The sequence below is a fragment of the Dama dama genome, chromosome 5, assembly GCF_033118175.1.
Source record: "Dama dama isolate Ldn47 chromosome 5, ASM3311817v1, whole genome shotgun sequence".
Classification (NCBI taxonomy): domain Eukaryota; kingdom Metazoa; phylum Chordata; class Mammalia; order Artiodactyla; family Cervidae; genus Dama; species Dama dama.
In genome coordinates this window covers 90246103-90265030 of record NC_083685.1, presented here as the reverse complement: position 1 = coordinate 90265030, position 18928 = coordinate 90246103, and the positions used below count along the sequence as shown (strand labels likewise).

The window sequence follows — 18928 nt, the reverse complement described above, 5'->3', positions numbered from 1 at the left end:
CACCTATTTCATAGCTCTTTTCAGGATTAAAGGAGCTAAGATATAAAAGGCATCTGGAAGAGTGCCAGGTGCCTAATAAATGTCCAAATACTTGTAAGCTATGACTGTTCCAGTGAACTTGTTGCGGGCTCTGAGGTAAGTCCCAAGAAAACACCAGAAATTCTGTCTCCTCTCGGTTAAATGACAGCGCAGGCTGTTTGACGCCATCACGGACGCAGGACCTGTTCGCGGACCGAGCAACCTAAGTAAAAAAATAAAAAAACAAAACCACTCCACTCACCTTCCCTTCTAGACCCCTCGGCCGGCTCCTGCCGGTCACGGCTAAAGTAACCGTGGGAAACCTGAGGGAGAGACTTCTAAGGCCAGGCCACGGGGACAACTTTTTTTTGGGGGGGGGGGGGGACAACTTTTTGGACTGGGAGTGAAAGTGGCCTTCTCGAAGCTAGAGAGATGGGTTCCCCGACCGTCCAGCTACCCGTTACGCTCTCGGAGGTGAGGCCGAAAGACTGGCCTTGGGCGTTGAGGCCCCCCGCTCCCACCGCCCGCATTGAGGGTTGATGCTGGGGATCAGACCGCAGGGCACACGCGCGCGCGCGCCCACCACGGACATGGCCGGGCGGGGCCAATGCAAGCCCCGCCCTTGCCCGCCGGGCCCGCGTCCAGAGCGGACGCGCCCGCCTGACGCACTGAGGCTTCGCAGCCAATCGGGAAGCGTGAAGCAGGTTCAAATAAAGACGGCGGGTAGGCATGGCGTCGTCTCTTACGTGTGGGAGGTGTTCACCCCGCGTTCTGTGTTGAAAATGTGGCGGGTGAAAAAACTCAACCTGTCGCCTTCGCCCCAACCGGTGAGCCGAAGGGCCTCATGGAGCGAGAGACTTAGACCGGGGTTTCGGGTGTCTCTGGCAGTGCCGAGCGTCTTGGAAAGCAGAGTCGAGCCTGAGGCGGGGAGCGTGTGGAGTTTTCCGGTCCTGATATTCGGAGCACTGGGGTTGGAGCCTACTCTTATTTATTGCTCGTGAGCTTGTGAGGGAGAGAGGAGAGCTTCTTAGGGCCGGTTGGCAGAGCCCAGGCTTACTTTCATGCTCTCTTCTTTCTTAGGGAAAAGCAGCTATGAGAACACCTCTTCGAGAACTTGCCTTGCAGCCCGACGCCCCCACCAACTCTGGAAAAGGGCCCCCACACTCGCCGACCCCATCACCATGCAAACTGGGGCTGCAGGTGAGATTCCCTTGGCCAGTCTCTCGACTGGGCTCTTTGCCGAGGCCGAGAGCTCAGAGGAACAGAGGGCCAGGGCTGGAACGTAATTAATAACGATAATGAAGTTTTCTACCTAGGCGACATCCATTTACATCTATTCAGGCCAACAGAGAGGTGCCCTAGGGTCGTTAAAGGAAATCCACTGAGAGCCCACATCTCTATTTAGGTGTTAGTTTTTATCACCTCCTCCCCCGTTCAGTCTTTAACAAACGTCTCAGAAATACTCACTTTGATTAGTGGTCTCCTCTTAATAAGGGCTCAGTTATGGAGAAGTCAGTCAGCTGCAAGAATGAGCCAATATCTATCCGTTGGGAGAGGTAGTCAAACGCTTATTTATATTATTTGCTTATTTTTCTATTGGGTTGTTATCTCTTTTTCATTATTTTCTAAGTGTTCTTATTATATTATAGTCATCCTTTGTCATGCTTTTTAGAGTTTATAACTTTCTTTTTGATTTTTACCTTTAATCCTGGGGTTATCTAGGAGGGATTCTTGATTCCCAAGTGCTTAAAAACCATTTTGTGTCACCTTTTAAATTTATTTTTCTTACGTTATGATCAGACTGTAATCTGTCTTTTTAGCCAAGTAAAGGGTGAATTTTTTCTGAGTGTTCTGTGAACATATGAAAAAAAGCATATTTGCTATTCAAAGAATATCACATTCTGTTATATCCATAAGCAGATAGTTAATTGCCCTGTCCTTGCCTGTTTTTCAGCCTGCCAGATCTGTTGAGTTTTATGTTGTCCTTGTTCAGATTTGGTATCAGTGTAATTTTGGCCTTGTAAAATGGGTTAGGAAGTGTTCTTTTAAATTTTTTGGAAGAGCTTGAGACAAATGGGTATTACGTCGTCTTTGAATGATTGGTAAAATTCAACCTGTGAAATGATCTGGTCCTGGACATTTCTGGAAGTTTTTGAGCATCTCTTCGTATGCTTGGAGAAGGAAATGGCAACCCACTCCAGTATTGTTGCCTGGAGAATCCCATGGTCAGAGGAGCCTGGCAGGCTGCAGGCTATGGGGTCTTAAAGAGTAGGACACGAATGAGTGACTAACACACTTTCACATGCTTAGTTGTCATTCACATAGTTTCTTTGGAGAAATCTATTCAAGTCCTTTACCCATTTTTAAATTGGATTATTTTTGTTGTTGAATTGTAGGAGTCCTTTGTATATTCTGGATGTTAACCCCTTTTCAGATATATGAGTTGCAAATGTCTACTCCTTAAGGAATAAATAGGAACTTAATTAACATAGCAAAAGCTTTAAGGTGCATTTTTACATTTCTAAAAGTGTTTGGTTTGTATATTTAACTTTTGGGCTATGTAGTGCAGACTTATTTTTTTTTTTTCATCATATAGCTTTAATTTTGTCTTGTCACAGTACTGCTATAACTTTACATTCTACCTTGTCTGATACTAATATTGCTGCCTCTGTTCGCTTTGTTTTTGCCTGATATCTCTTTGCCATCCCTTTATTTTCTACTTTTTCTTAAGCATTTTGAAATAAAAACTTAAAAATTTGAAGTAAAATACCTGAAAGTACATAAAACATGGAGCCTAACAAGTTTGTATAAAGCACACATCATTGTAACCAATACCCAAGGACACTACTAGAATATCAGAAGCCCTTTTTAGGTCAATCTTATGTTTCATCCTGTGCTGTAAATAAGAAATTTCATATAAGTCTGACTCTTTTTCTTTTTTCTTTCTTTCTTTTTTTTTTTAAATAAATAATTAGTCTTTTTATCTAAAGCTTCTAAAATATCTTGTTCTGGTAGTTTAGAAATTTTTTCATTTCCTATCAGTCCTGCTTAGAGCTTGGTGAGCTATTTTAATATGCAAACTCAAATCTTTCTTTACCTTAGAGAAATTTTCTTCTAATACTTCTTAATCAGTGCCACACTTATGGGTGTTCTCTTTTCTCCCGGAGATTCTTTTATTCACATGTTAGGTTTACTAGATTTATCTTCCAGTTCTCTTAGCTTTCCCCTCAGATTTACATTTCTTTGTATCTTTAAAGGTTTTTCTTCCACTTGATTGTTCAGGCCAGCAATTCCTGTCTTAACCCTAATCATCCTCTTTTAATTCATGTTACTGAAATTTTTTCTTGAAAAGTAATATTTATTATTTCCATGGGAATTTCCCTGGCGATCCAGTGGTTAGGACGCTGCACTTCCACTGCAGGGGGTACGAGTTTGATCCTTGGTAAGGGAACTAATATCTCACATGCCATGCAGCCAAAACAAAACAAAAAAATAATTTAAATGTAAATAAATACAAGTAATATTTATTATTACCAGGAAGTCTTTGTGTGCGTGAGTTCTACTCAGATTTTCTTATGTATTCGTAAATTTGTTTTGGTGCAAATTGTCATCTCTTTCTTCCATCAGCTGTGTTTTGGTAGGGTCTACCTTTCTTAACTTTCTCAGAGTTTGTCCTTTTTCTGGCTACTAGATCCACGTAAGTATATTCATATTTTCCTATTGTTGTGCATTGAATCTCAAAACCAGGAGTCCTGCAAGTGATAGAAAGTGCAGTGGTCTCTATCCCTGTGAACCACCAGTTGAGAGGTTGTCAGTCCCTTGTCAGTGCACCAGGAAGAAGTCTTTCTGCCCTTCATTCTCCTCTGCTACAAAGGCTAGAGCTCTTCAGATCCCAAGAGTTGAATGGCTTCAACTCATATGTTCAGGATAACCTCAGCGCTTGCACCCAGGGAGACTAGGTCACTAGATAGGTTAATGTTGCCTTTTCTCCCAAGGATACATGGATCTCTGTGGGCCAAGTGCTCTCTAACTTTAGTCCCCAATTTGTCATCTGTTCCAAAAAGAAGAAAATCTTATACCAACTCTAGAACTTGAGCCAGGGATCCCTCCTACCCTAGAATTAGGTTGGAGTTAGGATTGGAGAAGAGGAGGGTCATTTTCAAGCTACCATCTCCACATGACATGGACAGAATATCTTAGCCTTGTTTATACTGTAACCTGGTTCACTTGGAAGGACCCAGAACGTCTTCCCAACTTTTCTACTGGGTCTCTGTAGTAAGCAGCAAGGCTTAGCTAAGTTCTTAACCTAGGCAAAGATAATGAGAACTCTTCCTTTTCTGAGCTCAAACAGTATGCTGAACCCGTAATTGTATATTGTGAACTAGAATTGACTATCTTAGTCAACTGCTTTTGTTTTCTTTGGCAGGAAGGCAGCAACAACTCATCTCCACCAGATTTTGTCAGTGCTAAGAAGACAGACTCCCCTTCAGAACAGTTTGGACATCCCTCAAAGTGGCTAGAAGCTTATCAACACGAATCAGATGAGCAGCCCCTAAATCTGATTCCCCAAACCAACTCTACTCCCAAATCCTGTGAGAAAGGAGTAGACCCACTGGACAACATTGTGGTTAAAACCATGGTTCTTGTACCTTCTCCAGGGAGGCAGCAGCAAAATATTACACTTGTGGACCGTCTAGATACCATGGCAGAGGGAAACAGCTTCTCTCTAGATGAACCTCTGAGGCCAGGAGATCTGCTGAGAAAGGGAGTGGCCTTCTATAAGGAAGACAGCTTTTCAGAAACTGTTCCTGGTATGCCTGAGATACCTACATTTCAGGATCCTCCATCCCAGCTCTTGGAGTCCCAACCAAATCCCTGTTCTGAGCAGCAGCTACACCGCTCCAAGGAAAGCCTGAAGGACAGGAGCACTGAGGCTGAGGCTGAGGACTTAGTTCCTTCTGAAAGTAACGCCTTGTTGCCTTCCTCCCTGCTCTGGCTTTCCCCTTCAACTGCCTTAGCAGCAGATTGCCCTGTCAGTCATGTGGACCCAGAAGGGGATAATTTAGAGCACAGAGCTATAGAGGAGAGGGAAATGACCTTTCCCACACTCCCTGAGGAGGCTGAATTGGGACATCAAGCACTTGTGTCAAATACAGATGATATTCTATCCACATGCCTAAGCCCAAATCCTGGAGAAATGGAATCACAGGTGGCTCCTGGGCCAGCAGGAAAAGATGCCAGTGACATTCCTGGCTCTGATGTAGGGCCTTGGATGTCACCCCTGGCCTGGCTGGAAAAAGGTATCAATACCTCAGTCATGCTGGAAAATCTCCGCCAGAGCTTATCCCTTCCCTCTGCGTTTCGGAATGCTGCAATCGGCACTACCCCTTTCTCCACTTGCTCTGTGGGGACTTGGTTTACTCCCCCAGCACAACAGGAAAGGAGTACAAACACATCCCAGACAGGCCTGGTGGGCACCAAGAACAGTGCCTCTGAGACAGAGCACCTCCTGTGGGGGTAAGTGTCCTGTGTCTTTGTGCTCCAGGGCTTCATTTGCCTGGATCCATCACTCCCATCCTTCTCCCTCTCTTCTTCCCATGTTCTTCTCTTCCTACCACAGTCGTTCTCCAGATCTGACTGCCTTGTCTCGACATGACCTGGAAGATAACCTGCTGAATTCTCTTGTCATCCTGGAGGTTCTCTCCCACCAGCTGCGGGACTGGAAGAGTCAGCAGAGTGGCCCTCACCCCAAAGTTCGGGACAGCAGCACACAGACCGACACCTTTCCCAGCGAGGTAAGATAGTTCCTCCTGAAATGTGGAGGATCTCAGTGGGCCCTCTTCCTTAAAATAAGTATGAAAGCTGAGGGCCTGGAAGATCCCTTAGAGCTGTGGGTACACACTATACCCCTAGGATACATCAAGATTTTCCAAGGGAATGTAAGCAAGGAAAGTTTTTTTTTTTTTAATTTACTTTAATTGAAAAATAATTTTCTTAATCATCTATTTTAGTTGCTTTACAATATTGCTTTGGTTTCTGCCATACATCAACAGCAAGGGAAGTTTTGAAGGAATTGTTTTCTAGATCTTCATCTTCCAAATGCACTGTTTCCAGATTTTTTTTTTATTTTTGTCCACGCCATGTAACATGAGGAATCTTATTCCCCTGACCAGGGTTCGAACCCAAACCCCCTGCACTGGGAGCCTGGAGTCGTAACCACTGGAACACCAGGGAATTCCCTGACATATCTTGTACCTATAAGAATGGAAAATAGGCATCAGTTCAGTTCAGTCGCTCAGTTGTATCCTTCTCTTTGTGACCCCATGGACTGTGGCACACCAGGCCTCCCTGTCCATCACCAACTCCCGGAGATTACCAAACTCATGTCCATTGAGTCACTGATGCCATCCAGCCATCTCATCCTCTGTCGTCCCTTTCTCCTCCTGCCTTCAATCTTTCCCAGCATCAGGGTCTTTTCAAGTGAGTCAACTCTTCGCATCAGGTGGCCAAAGTATTGGAGTTTCAGTTTCAGCATCAGTCCTTCCAATGAACACTCAGGACTTATCTCCTTTAGGATGGACTGGTTGGATCTCCTTGCAGTCCAAGGGACTCTCAAGAGTCTTCTCCAACACCACAGTTCAAAAGCATCAATTCTTTGGCACTCAGCTTTCTTTGTAGTCCATACAAAGTCATGTAGTCCATACATGACTACTGGAAAAACCATAGCCTTGACTAGACGGATCTTAGTTGACAAAGTAATGTCTCTGCTTTTTAATATGCTGTCTAAGGTTGATCATAACTTTCCTTCCAAGGAGTAAGCATCTTTTAATTTCATGGCTGCAATCACCATCTGCAGTGATTTTGGAACCCAAAAAAATAAAGTCTGTCACTGTTTCCGTTGTTTCTCCATCTATTTGCCATGAAGTGATGGGACTGGATGCCATGATCTTAGTTTTCTGAATGTTGAGCTTTAAGCCAACTTTTTTACTCTACTCTTTCATTTTCATCAAGCATAGAATTGTTGAACTATGTCTTACTGTAGGAATTATAGTAATCCACAGACACATGAACTGGTAAGGGGAGGGCGTCTTTATCTATTTCATTAGTATCATGAATGATCTCCAGTAAAATTTTACTAGGTATGTTTATGATTTTAATTATCATACTGATTCATATACAACTGATGAAAATGTTTGTCCAAGAGTTTTTTCATTTAAAGTCTTGTGGTCAGAGGAATTAGAAAATGTTTTAAATTTATCACAATTTAGGTAAACTTTTGTTGTTGTTGCAGAGATCTTGATTTAAAGTTTAAAAATATATTACATCAGGATAAAATTCTGAGAGGAGTAAAAATGGAGATTCAAGGAGAAAAAAGGATGATATAAAATTTCTGACTGTTAAAGTGCTTGTGTGTGTATTTTTTAAAAATATCAAACATTAAATCATGGTATTTGTCATTATACCATTGGGTATATTTGAGGGTGATGTAACTTTTATTTCAAACTGTCAACATATATAAGGTGGTGGAAATTATAGCCTTTGAACAATTTAAACATCAGAGTCATCCATCTTTCAAAATTATTGTAGGAGATATCAGAGGATAACAGTTAAAGACCATTATCCTAGGGGTATTTTTGTATCCTTTCCTCTGGTCCTTGACCTTGTTCTCCCCTGCCCCAAGTTGACCGTCTGTACCTTGAAGCTTGCAAAATCCTTTGAGAGACCACTGAAGCAGAACCAAAGAGAGGAAATGACAGTACCTTCAGCCATTCCCCATCACAGTCTCAGTCCTTGCCGCTTGGCTGCCTCACTGATGCTAATCTCATCACTGGCCTGACTGCCCAGCCCTAAGCAGTATGCGTGCCCTGTTCCAGGGCTCAGTGGGGGACTCCATGTCCTTACTGTATAACACAGTAGGAGGGAGGCCTGCTTTGCTGAGGCCAGGAGTGATGGACTCCAGGAGATCTGCCTCCTTACATCCAGACTGCTGCAACGTTGTGACTCAGCACTGCTGCTCCAGCACTAGGCTTTGCCTAGGTGATGTATGTCTTACAGTGGTAATGAAGGCTTCCCACTTTTCTCTTGGAACTTTGAAGTTTCTCTACGGCTCTGCTGCCTTTGAGATCACAGTTACCTACTTCACATAGCACACCAGGATTTTCATCTGCTCTAAGAGAGTGAGCAGACCTTAGAGATGAAGAAAATAACTGGTAAATAAATATTTGAGGAGGTTACCATTTTTGATAATCAGGTAAATGCAAATTACAACATGAAATGCTATTTTCTTCTGATCAAATAGCAAAGAATAAAATAGATAGTGGTGGTAAATATTGTCCTGTCATCAGTAAGGCATAAATTGGTTGAACCTTTATTTTTTAATGCTTTAAAACAGTGATATTTAACATTATTATTACTTAAACATTGTTTTTTCCTCTTGTTTGAACATTATGCCTTTAAATGGGTTCAGCCTTTCTAAGGGCAGTTTAAACTGCTTAAAGCAGTTCAAACTTTTTGACCCAGTAACTCCACTTCTAGGTATATATCCTAAGGGGGGGAAAATTCCCACATACAGATGATAACTTTAAAAACATGAAAAAGAAAATAATGGTACATCCATAAAAGGTAGATATTCTACAGTTATTTAAAAATATCTTCATGAGGAGTTTTTTTGTTGTTTTTTGTTTGTATGTTTGTTTTTTGCCATGCCTTGCTGCATGCAGGATGTTAGTTCCCCGACCAGGGATCAAAACCATACTCCCTGCAGTGAAAACAGAGTCCTAGCCACTGGACTGCCAGGGAGGTCCCCTGAAGAGTTTTTAATAGCATGAAAAATAAGTAATGTGAAAAAAAATAAAAATAAAAAATAAAACAAACAAACAAAAAAGAAAAATAAGTAATGTAAGTTCATGGTAAAAGGAAATCATGTTTCACCTCTCAGAGATTTTGAGGTGAAGTAAAATAGCAGAAGTTAAAAATGAGTGATACTCCACTTTGATAGGTCTTCCTAAAATACATATCCTAGTCTCAAGCTCTCAATGAGGAGAGTGAACATAAACTCAGAGCTAAATGACATTAGTATAATAAAATCAAGTAAGAAAAGCAGGACCCCAATTTTATTTATATATCTCAGTCCCAAAACCAATTGTGTTTTTTCTTAAGCATTACTGTCTTTCATCAAATCTAAGACACTATCAATTTTAAAAGCATACCAATATCAGTGGTATTAAAATGTAAAAAGACAGTCACTTTAGAATTTATGGAATATGGTAATTTCCTTCTAAATCCGTAGTCTGCAACTTTTTTCACCCTGACACCTGAGGGAGGTAATAGACTCATCGGTTATAGTAAATCCCTATAGCAAGGAAATCTGGTGTGGAAGTATATTGAAATCTCTTGGGGTGAATGCTGTACTGTTGGTTGAGAATCACGGCTCTCAGTGGTGAAACTAATAATGAATCTTTTTCCATTCTGTTCACTTTTCCATTTCTAAAATTTTATAGTAAACACATAATCAGAAGAAAGTTATTTTAAATTTTACTTATTTATTCAGTTTTGGCTGGGCTGAGTCTTCATTGCTACACGGGCTTTCTCTAGTTGCAGCAAGTTGGGGCTGCTCTCAAGTTGTGGTGTGTGGGCTTCTCACTGCGGTGGCTTCTCTTGTTACAGAGCTCAGGCTCCAGGCGTGAGGGCGTCAGTGGCTATGACACATGGGCTCAGTAGTTTCAGCCCCCAGGCTCCAGAGCCCAGGTTCAATAGTTGGGGCACAGGAGCTTAGTTGCTCTGTGGCAAGTGGGATCGTCCCGGATCAGGGATCAAACCCATGTCTCCTGCATTGGCAGGTGGATTCATTACCACTGAGCCACCAGGGAAGCCCCCAAAAATATTTTTAAAAGTAATTTTTAGATTACTTTTAATTAGAAAAGTAATTTTGTTTTTAACCTACCTCTGGATTTTTTTTCTAGCTTGGCTTCATCAAGGCGTGAGCTTTGCTCCTGCTTTTAATGGGAAGGGCTCTTGTATATCAGTGGGTGGGAAGGGGAACAAGTGCTGGCAGTGCATATCGTTTCTGCAAAAGGAACAACCCTGTTTCTCCGGCTAGATGAGTAAGAAACCTCAGCATCTTCAGGAGAGCCAGGAGGTTGGACAGGCTCTGCAGCAGGCCAGGAATGTCATGGTAAGTGTTGACTGACCTTAGACCATTGCTGGGTCTCCTGTGAAGGTCAAGAATGGAGTGGTGAGCAGATGATGGTACTCAAACGTGGGAGTGAAGGGAGGTTTCCTTTTGTTAAGGACATGTCTTCCTTATTGGGAGCTTGAAATTGGGGTCAGTGGCTTTCCTCTAGTGTCCCTGCTTACTTCCTGCCTAATGACTTTATTTGATCTAGCCTAACCTCCTCTGCCTCTGCAGCAATCATGGGTGCTCCTCTCTAGAGAGCTGATATCCTTGCTTCACCTGTCTCTGCTGCACTTAGATGAAGATAAGACTGCTCTGAGTCAGGAGGTAAGCAGCATGAAGATGTAGCAGAGGCCTCTGGTGGGACTGAAATTCAGCCAAAGAAAGAAACCAGACACAGTATCTGATTCTTATCTTGTAGACTCGGCGTGCAGAAACCTTGGTGTCCTGCTGTTTTGATGTGTTGAAGAAATTGAAGGCCAGGCTTCAGAGCCTCAAAGCAGAAAGGGAGGAAGCAAAGCGTAGAGAGGAACTGGCCCTCAGAGGCAAGGATGCGGTAAGGTGTCAGGCTTTGGTTCCTGGATGAGGGAGGTCTCTTCCTAAGGTTCCTGCAGGAATACAAATTGACTAGAGTCACAGATGGGTGGCCTGAGAACTGCCTGCCCTGGGGAGTAATGAACTCAGCTACTGGTGTGATGGGTAGTTAACGGTTTTTTGTGCTGTTTCCTTCTTCTGTGCACGATGTCCTCACAGCCTCTTATTTAAACAGGCAGAGACAGTGCTAGAGGTCTTCTGTGCACATGCCAGCCAGCGCATCAGCCAACTGCAACAGGACCTGGCATCCATGGGGGACTTCAGAGGCCTTTTGAAGGAGACCCAGATCCAACTGGTGATTGACGGCATCTTCTTCCCTGGGATCCACGTGGACACACCGGGAGGGGGGGTCATGTACCCATGCTTCCCTGTATCCAGTGGGAAGGGGCACCTCCATTGCAATCCTTCTCATGTAGGTAGGGCTTCACACTGAGCAGGAAGAGTTGGCTCAGCAGACAGCGAGTCTTACTTCAGCCTTGCAACAGGACTGGATAGCCATGCAACTGGATGTGAGTATCAGCGGGCATTACACTGCTCCTCTGCTCACAGCCAGCCCTGTTAGAAGTCTTTTTTCAAGCATGCTCTCTTGACCTATTTGCCTCCCCCGGTAGTATGTAACATGGACAGCTCTGCTGAGCCGGTTTCGACAACTTACGGAGAAATTTACAGCCAAGAGCCGGCAGACCCTGCAGGAACGTGATGCTGCAATTGAGGAAAAGCGGCAGGTACACAGGAGAGAGGACTGCTTAGGCCTGGTTTCCTCCGACTTCTCCACAGAAGACCTTTCTGATGAGTGGTATCATTAGCCTCTTCCCCTTGACCTATCTTCTTTCCATCTGTGGGTTTGGAGACCAGCCGGTCCTTTTGCTGTTAGATGGCCTTCCACACCTTCTTCATCAGCTTTTCTCCTGTTTCTGCTTTTTCCTGAGGATTAGACTTATTTGCTACAGTGAACAAGGAGATTGGCTGTCCTGTCTGGACAGAGAAACTGGACTAAGTCTTGGGACTCCTGATTCACGAGGAACTGTGGGAAGAAAACTATCTTTTTCTCCTAGGTTTCCAGGGAGCTGGAACAAGTCTCTTCCCATTTAGAGGACTGCAAAAGCCAGTTAGAACGACTGGAGTTGGAAAACAGCCGCCTGGCAGCAGGTGTGCATGGGTGCAAACAGTTGTACCCTGTTGAGGCTTGGGGTGTGGCCACGGAGCAAGCAGCTGCTCTAGAGCACTTGTTTTGGAGCAGAGGTGCGGGGAGGTTTGGGCCTGCTGACCACATATCGTCATTAGGATCCTTTTGGCCTAGATCTCCGGGCTCAGCTGCAGATTCTGGCCAGCACAGAGAGTCAGCTAAAAGTGCTACAGAGTCAGCATGCCCATTGTACCCAGGACCTGGCCACGAAGGACGAGTTGCTCTGCCGGCTCACCCAGAGCAGTGAGGAGCAGGCTGCTCAGTGAGTTCCTCTCGGGCTGTGGTGGCGGTAAGCACCCAGAAGAGGGGACCAGTGGAATCTTACATAAGGTCTCTGGCAGATGGCAAAAGGAAGAAATGGCGCTAAAACATGTGCAGGCAAAGCTGCAGCAGCAACAGGCAGTCTTGGCCAAGGAGGTGCAGGACCTGAAGGAGACCCTGGAGGTAAGGAAGGTGGCCTGGGGCAGGGGGGCTGGCAGGAGTGTGACTCTTCCCTGATGGTACCAATGTGAGGTTTGAGACTGTGGACTGGAAGAAGCTTCTGATCTTAGGACTCTGTAAAGTGTCCCACTTGGATGCATTTCCTCGCCCCAGCCCCCCTCACTCCTTGCCTTCCTTCTCTCTTCTGCCTCCCCAGTTTGCTGAACAGGAGAATCAGGTTGCTCACCTGGAGCTGGGCCAGGTTGAGTGTCAGTTGAAAACCACGCTGGAAGTGCTCCGGGAGCGCAGCATGCAGTGTGAGGGCCTCAAGGACACCGTGGAGAACCTGAAGTAAGATCTCTACCTCTCTGTGCTTCCCCCCGAGGACTTCTTTCTCAAGCCCGCTTCTGGAAGTGGAAGTTTCCAAAAAGGGAGTTGTACCAGTGTCCAAGAGCCTCTTGTTTCTCTCTTTGAATGCATTTCTGTGGGGGGTGGTTTGGGGAGGTGTTCAAAGGTGACCTGGTATTTGGCCATCTTCTCTGTTCCTTTCTTATTGTTGTTTAGTTGCTAAGTTGTGTCTGACTCTTTCTGACCCCATGGACGGTAGTCCGCCAGGCTCCTCTGTCCATGGGATTTCCCAGGCAAGAATGCTGGAGTGGGTTTGCCACATCATTTTCCAGGGGATTTCCCGACCCAGGGATTGAACCTGCATCTCCTGCATTGCAGGAGGATTCTTTACTTCTGAGCTATGTGGGAAACCCTTTCTTATTTCAAGCCTAAAATTCCTTATATCCTTCCTTATTTCAGGGTTAAACTAGCCAGCATCGTAGCAGAAACACAGCAGCAAGATCTGGAGAAGATGCACCAGTATTCCCAAGAACTGGGGGTGCTCACGGAGCAACTCCATAGCCTGACCCTCTTCCTACAGACGAAACTAAAGGAGAAGGTAGGATATGGGGTTTCCTTCTCTTCCCTTACAATCATATCTTCAAATAAAGACAGTTTTATTTCTTCCTTCCCTGTCTGTAAACCTATTATTCCCTTTCTTACTGCATTAGCTAGAACTTCCCCTTTATTGCTGAAAAGGATTGATGGTAGGGAACATCCTTGTCTTGTACCTGATCTTAGAGGGAAAACTTCGAGTTTCTTACCTTTCAATATGATGTTAACTGTAGGCTTTTTGTAGATGTTCTTTACCAAGTTGAGGAAGCGCCCCTCTAATCCTGGTTACTGAGGGTTTTTCCAGTTGTATCTTTATCGTATAGAATGGTCTTCCTAAAGTACTGTTCTTGTTCCATCTCTGTGACCTTCAGTGACTTTCAGTTGCCTACAGGATATCTTCAGCCTGTCATCTGTCTCCTTCTTTCCTATTATGAACTCTTTACTCCCACTAGACTGCCTACACACTACACACACATCTCACTTCCATTCTTACCCGGATGCAGGCTGTTACCATGTTCGTTCTCCTCTATCGTCAAACTGGAAATGTCTTTTCCTTCCTATTGAAATCCTCCCTGGTTCACCTTCTTTGAAATGTTCCCAAACATCAGTGGACTCAGTGATCTCCTGCTATATTTCTCATGAGCTTACTCTCCTTTTGCACTTGTATTAATTTTCCTTGGATGTTTGGTCTCTTCAGCTAGACTGTTTAAAGCAAGCAGAAGTTTAGCATTGCTTCTTTGGCTTCCCCACAGTGCACACTGCAGAGTAAATGGTGGATATCAGTTAAGGGCAGAGCCAGAATCCTGAAATCAAATTGCTTATGAGCTGACCCCATTCCCCAGCATGTGATAAGCACAGAAATCTAGTCTTGGGAAGACAGACAGATACAAATTTGTTGTTTTGACTTGTGATTGTGATAGAAGGTTGTCTGAATGGCCACAGAGAAGGGAGCATCAGCTTTAGTTTTGAGAGTTAGGATGGCTTCTCAGAGCAGTTGACTCTTGGGCAGAGTCTTGAGGTTAGAAGTTTGTAGAGCAGGGGTGGGTATACAGGAAGGCCCACCAGGCAGAGGGAACAGCATATGAAAGTCATAGAGGCATTAGGGGTACTTTTTGTAGTGTTTACCCTGTGACAAGACCTGGGTTAGGTGCTGGGACTGACCAGGTGAACAAGGCCAAGGCTCTGCTCATATGGAATGTGGCGAGTTTGGGGCCTGGGAAGTAGCCCTTTATGAGTGGATTATAGAAGCTATGTGGGGCAGGGATGACAAGGGGAAGAGGCTGGAGAAGTAGGCAGGAGGCCAGGTTTTTGAAGGCTTGAACTAATGGCGATGATAGAATGGATATGGAGGAGGGGATGGATTGAATGCATTCAATACCTATTTAGGAAATAAAGGTAATAGAGGGCTTCCCCGGTGGCTCAGCAGTGAAGAATCCGCCTGCAGTGCAGGAGACGTGGGCTAGATCCCTGGGTTGGGAAGATCCCCTGGAGAAGGCAACCCACTCCTGTATTCTTACCTGGGAAATCCCATGGAGCCTGGAGGGCTACAGTCTATGGGGTCATAAAAGAGTTGGACATGACTTAGCAATTACATAACAACAGAAGGTAATAGAATATGGTGACCAGTTTGATATAGGAGTAAGGTGAAAGAGTGAATGATGATCTTTTTTGCTGGAAAGATGGCAACACTCTCTAGAACTGAGGTTGGCAGACTTTTCCCATAATGTGCAATATGATAAATATTTTCGGCGTTGCGAGGTATGTGATCTCTGTCTCAACTACTCAACTCTGCCTTTGTAGCTCAGGAGCAGCCATAGAGAGTATGTAAATAAATGGATGTGGCAATGTTTCAATAAAACTTTATTTACAAAGACAGGTGGCAGGCCAGATTTAAACCACAGGCTGTAATTTGCTGCCCCCCTGCTCTAGAATCTTAAATATAAGTGGAGGAACAGATTTTTGGTGGGGTGGGACAGGAAAAATGGTTAGCTCAGCTTTATACATAGTAAATTTCAGGTGAACTGTGGAGCAATCTGGTAGATTTTTCACAGGCAGTTAAGCCTTTGGACCAGGAGATTGGGAAAAAGTCCAATTGAGAGAGACAGATTGAAGGGTCAACAATGTAGAAATGGATGTTTCTGTGGAGCTCCTGAGGTGAAGCAATGTGGGGAATGGATTAGAGTGTAAAGGGGATCAAGTATGAACCAAAAGGAGCCCACAGTTAAGGATAGAGAAGAAGTAGCCAGAAAGTTATGAATCCTACCTGTGAAGCAGAGTCATGTCACAAAAGCTAAGAAAATGAAATTTCTAATAGAACATGGTCATTGGTTATTACACAGGTCAGGTAAAATAAGATCTGAAAGGAGTCTACTGCATTTGAAAGTAAAGATGCCCTTGGAGCACAAAATAATGAGGATGCCATTGGTGTTCCAATAACGGTGGAATGGTGGGGCAGAATCCTCTGTGTAGCGGGCCAGGGATTCCATAGATGGTGAGAATTTTAGGCAAGAAATGTAGGCTTTTCTTTCTTTTTTTGAAATTGAAGGGAAAGAGAAAAGGCAGTAGCTAAAAGAGTACTTAAGGTAAAAAGAAGGCTTTAAAAAAAAAATTCTTGTTCTAGTGAGAGAGAATTAAGTTCAGGGAGAGGAACTAATGGAAAAATTGAAGATTGAGAAGAGAGGTGATAGATAGAACAGCATTCCCATGGAGATGGCTAGTGAGTACCTGTAAATTCAGGGAACTCACTAATCCTGAAAAGCAGCTGACATTTTTTTCTCCTTTGCCCTCAGGCTGAACCAGAGACCCTCCCGATAAGCACAGCCAGTGCTCTTTCCCAGGAACACCCTCCGCCCAGTGACAGCACCTTCTTGGGAAGTGCCCAGACAACAGAGGCAGATGAAGGTTAAAGGCCCTGGAATTGAAGGGTGGGAAAGTTGGGACCCTACTCCTGGTATCTTCAGCTGTTGAGGATGCTGCCAACAGACCCTGTCTCTCCCTGGTTTCTGTGGTGGCAGATCCTTGATGGGGTCACCAGAGGGGCCCTCTACCATGGTTGGTTTTTGTTTCAGACGCAGAATCCACTCCTGTGCCCTTGCTTGGAAGTGACAAGAGTGCTTTCACCAGAGTAGCATCAACAGTTTCCCTTCAGCCTACAGGTTAGGATGGGCTCCAGGGATCCTGCCTCATTTCTAGATCTGGTTGTGATGATAATGACTAGAGCAGTGAGAAGTGCTTTGCTCTAAAAACCTCAATTCTATTTGGGCTTCTTTCAGTTCTGCCTTTGGGGGATCGGTAATGTTCCGGATATTCAAATCCTATGGGTGGGGAACATGGATAAGAGTGGAAGAAGTGATGGCTCCGTACTCCTTCCTTCCAGAGCTAAAGGGCTTTGCCTCTTATCTAGTACTTTCTCTTTCAGAAACCCCAGGCATTGAGAAGAGCCTGACAGAAATGGGTACTAAGACTCTGGAACTTCAGAGCCTGTGTTCCCTGCTGCAGGAGTCTAAAGAAGAGGCTATCAGGACTCTGCAGCAAAAGATGTAAGTGGATTGCCGTCTTAGTGAGAGAGGGCAGGTCATGTGAGCAGCCCCTTAATGTCAAGGGCCCAGCCAGCCCCTGGTGGGGGCAGGAATAATTCTGAATTCTTCCCTCCCTTAGATGTGATCTGCAGGCTCAGCTGCAGGCCCAGGAAGAACAGCATCAGGAAGCCCAGAAGGCAAAGGAAGTGGACATAGAGAAGCTGAACCAGACCTTGTGCTTGCGCTACAAGGTGGAGGAGGGGCCTGGAAGTGAAGCCATGAAGAACTGGGGCAGCTGTGCGGGCCCACTGGGAGCTGCTGTCTCTCCAGGAATCTGGGTGGTGGGGATTTTCCAACCATTGCCCTAGTTTTGCCCTTCCTGGGGTCAGACAATTCACATATTTGGGAACCAGGTATAGGCTGACCCATCTTCCAGGCTGACCTAGAAGTCAGGAACTCCAGCAGAGCGCTTTCTACAGGGAAATGTGCCTGGCCTGACCTAGCCCTAGAGGAAGAACTAGTGTTGGTAATTGGTATCACCTGGACTGAGCATGAGTCAGGAGTGAAATCTTCTCTCTTGGCAAGGGCTGCAAAGAAGCCAGCTCTCCCACTGGCTTCTCACCTCCTTTTCTCTCACAGAATGAGAAGGAACTCCAGGAAGTGATACAGCAGCAGAACAAGAAGATCCTGGAGCAGATAGACAAGGGCGGCGAGCTCATAGTATGTTCGTCATCATGCCTGGCCTCTGCCTTCTGTGTCACTATAGCCAGGGTCCCAGATGTGGGAATTGGGCCCCCTGGTCTACCCTTGCTCACCACATGGGATAAAGATGGAGAGAACCTTTTGAGTGCTACTAGATACCTCTGCATTCTCATCCCCAGAGGCTTAGAGAGGAGGTGACCCAGCTCACCCGCTCCCTTCGGCGTGCAGAGACAGAGACTAAGGTGCTCCAAGAGACCCTGGCAGGCCAGCAGAACCCTGACTGTCAGCCCATGGACACGAACTGGATCCAGGAGAAAGTGTGGCTCTCCCAGGAGGTGACTCAGAGTTAACCAAAGAGCTGGGGAACTGGTGGGAACCTTAGGCTATGCCCCTACTCATCTGAACATATCTATAGGTGGACAAACTGAGGGTGATGTTCCTGGAGATGAAAAATGAGAAGGCAAAACTCATGGTCAAGTTCCAGAGCCACGTAAGGATTTCCATGCCATTCCAGGGCTGTTTCCCATCTCCCCTAGCAAGTTCCCTGCCATGTTTACCTTTCCCCACAAGCTATGTCATTCTTTTAAGGATAGAACTTATGCAGCCTATTTGCTTTTTAGAGGAACATCCTGGAAGAGAATCTGCGGCGCTCTGACGAGGAGTTAAAGAAACTAGATGACACTGTTCAGCATATTTACGAGGTAAAGGAGGGAGGGTGTTGATGCAGTTTAGGTACTTGGCATAAGGAAGGCCTGGCCTGGGGTACTGATGAGCATAGCTCTGGTTCCCAGCCTGTGCTGAGAGCTGGGCCCTGATTCACTGTTGTGGGCTTCTCTGTGGCTTCCATTTTCTCCCCTCTAAGAGGGTGCTTCTTAGGCCTGGTGCTTCCTGGCCTGTGACCCTGAGCTGCCTTTTCTGAATCTCTTCCCAGACTCTGCTGTCCATCCCAGATGTCGTGAAGGGTTGCAAGGAGCTACAGGGATTGCTGCAATTTCTGAGCTAAGAAACTGAAAGCTGGAGTCTGTTTCACCCCTTTTTACCTGCAACACTCCCTTATCCCAGTATCAGGACCAATTGGCTTAGAGCCAGCTCTGTTTATAAAATAAAGTATATTTAATGTATTTCTTCAGGCTCATTGAATCTTATTTCTTGGGTGGGAGGTGGGTGGATGAGCTCAGGCCAAGGCAGCTTGGTCCTTTTGCCTGGGCTCCGTACTTCCACACACCCCTCCCACTGCATCCAGAGCCACAGCCAGCTCCTGACTCCTTTTCTTGCTTCCCCAAATACTCTGGGCACTGGACTGCTTGTTCCCTGGCTCACTGCCTGGTGAGAAACAGACAAGGCTTCATTCTCTTACCTTCTCCACCCGCCTCT

The 18928-nt window shown here is 45.2% G+C and overlaps 1 protein-coding gene across 4 annotated transcripts; it reads left to right on the top strand.

Annotated features, from left to right (window-relative positions):
* The first annotated feature begins 713 nt into the window (after positions 1 to 713).
* Positions 714 to 18675, top strand: SPAG5 (sperm associated antigen 5). 4 transcript variants are annotated; one of them, XM_061142908.1, is made up of 24 exons: positions 714 to 845; positions 1099 to 1218; positions 4445 to 5535; positions 5639 to 5813; positions 10118 to 10192; positions 10427 to 10519; positions 10614 to 10748; positions 10962 to 11081; positions 11203 to 11295; positions 11398 to 11511; positions 11842 to 11935; positions 12087 to 12234; positions 12314 to 12416; positions 12610 to 12743; positions 13200 to 13338; positions 16124 to 16235; positions 16403 to 16489; positions 16753 to 16873; positions 16992 to 17103; positions 17492 to 17572; positions 17734 to 17889; positions 17970 to 18044; positions 18175 to 18255; positions 18486 to 18675. In XM_061142908.1, exons 1-24 carry the CDS (start codon positions 801 to 803, stop codon positions 18555 to 18557), a joined length of 3576 nt encoding a protein of 1191 aa, XP_060998891.1. In that variant the 5' UTR covers positions 714 to 800; the 3' UTR covers positions 18558 to 18675. The 4 variants fall into 4 exon arrangements, with proteins under 4 accessions (XP_060998891.1, XP_060998894.1, XP_060998895.1 ...); XM_061142910.1 differs by lacking the exon at positions 714 to 845 and adding an exon at positions 852 to 988; XM_061142911.1 differs by lacking the exon at positions 10427 to 10519.
* The last annotated feature ends 253 nt before the right edge of the window (positions 18676 to 18928 follow it).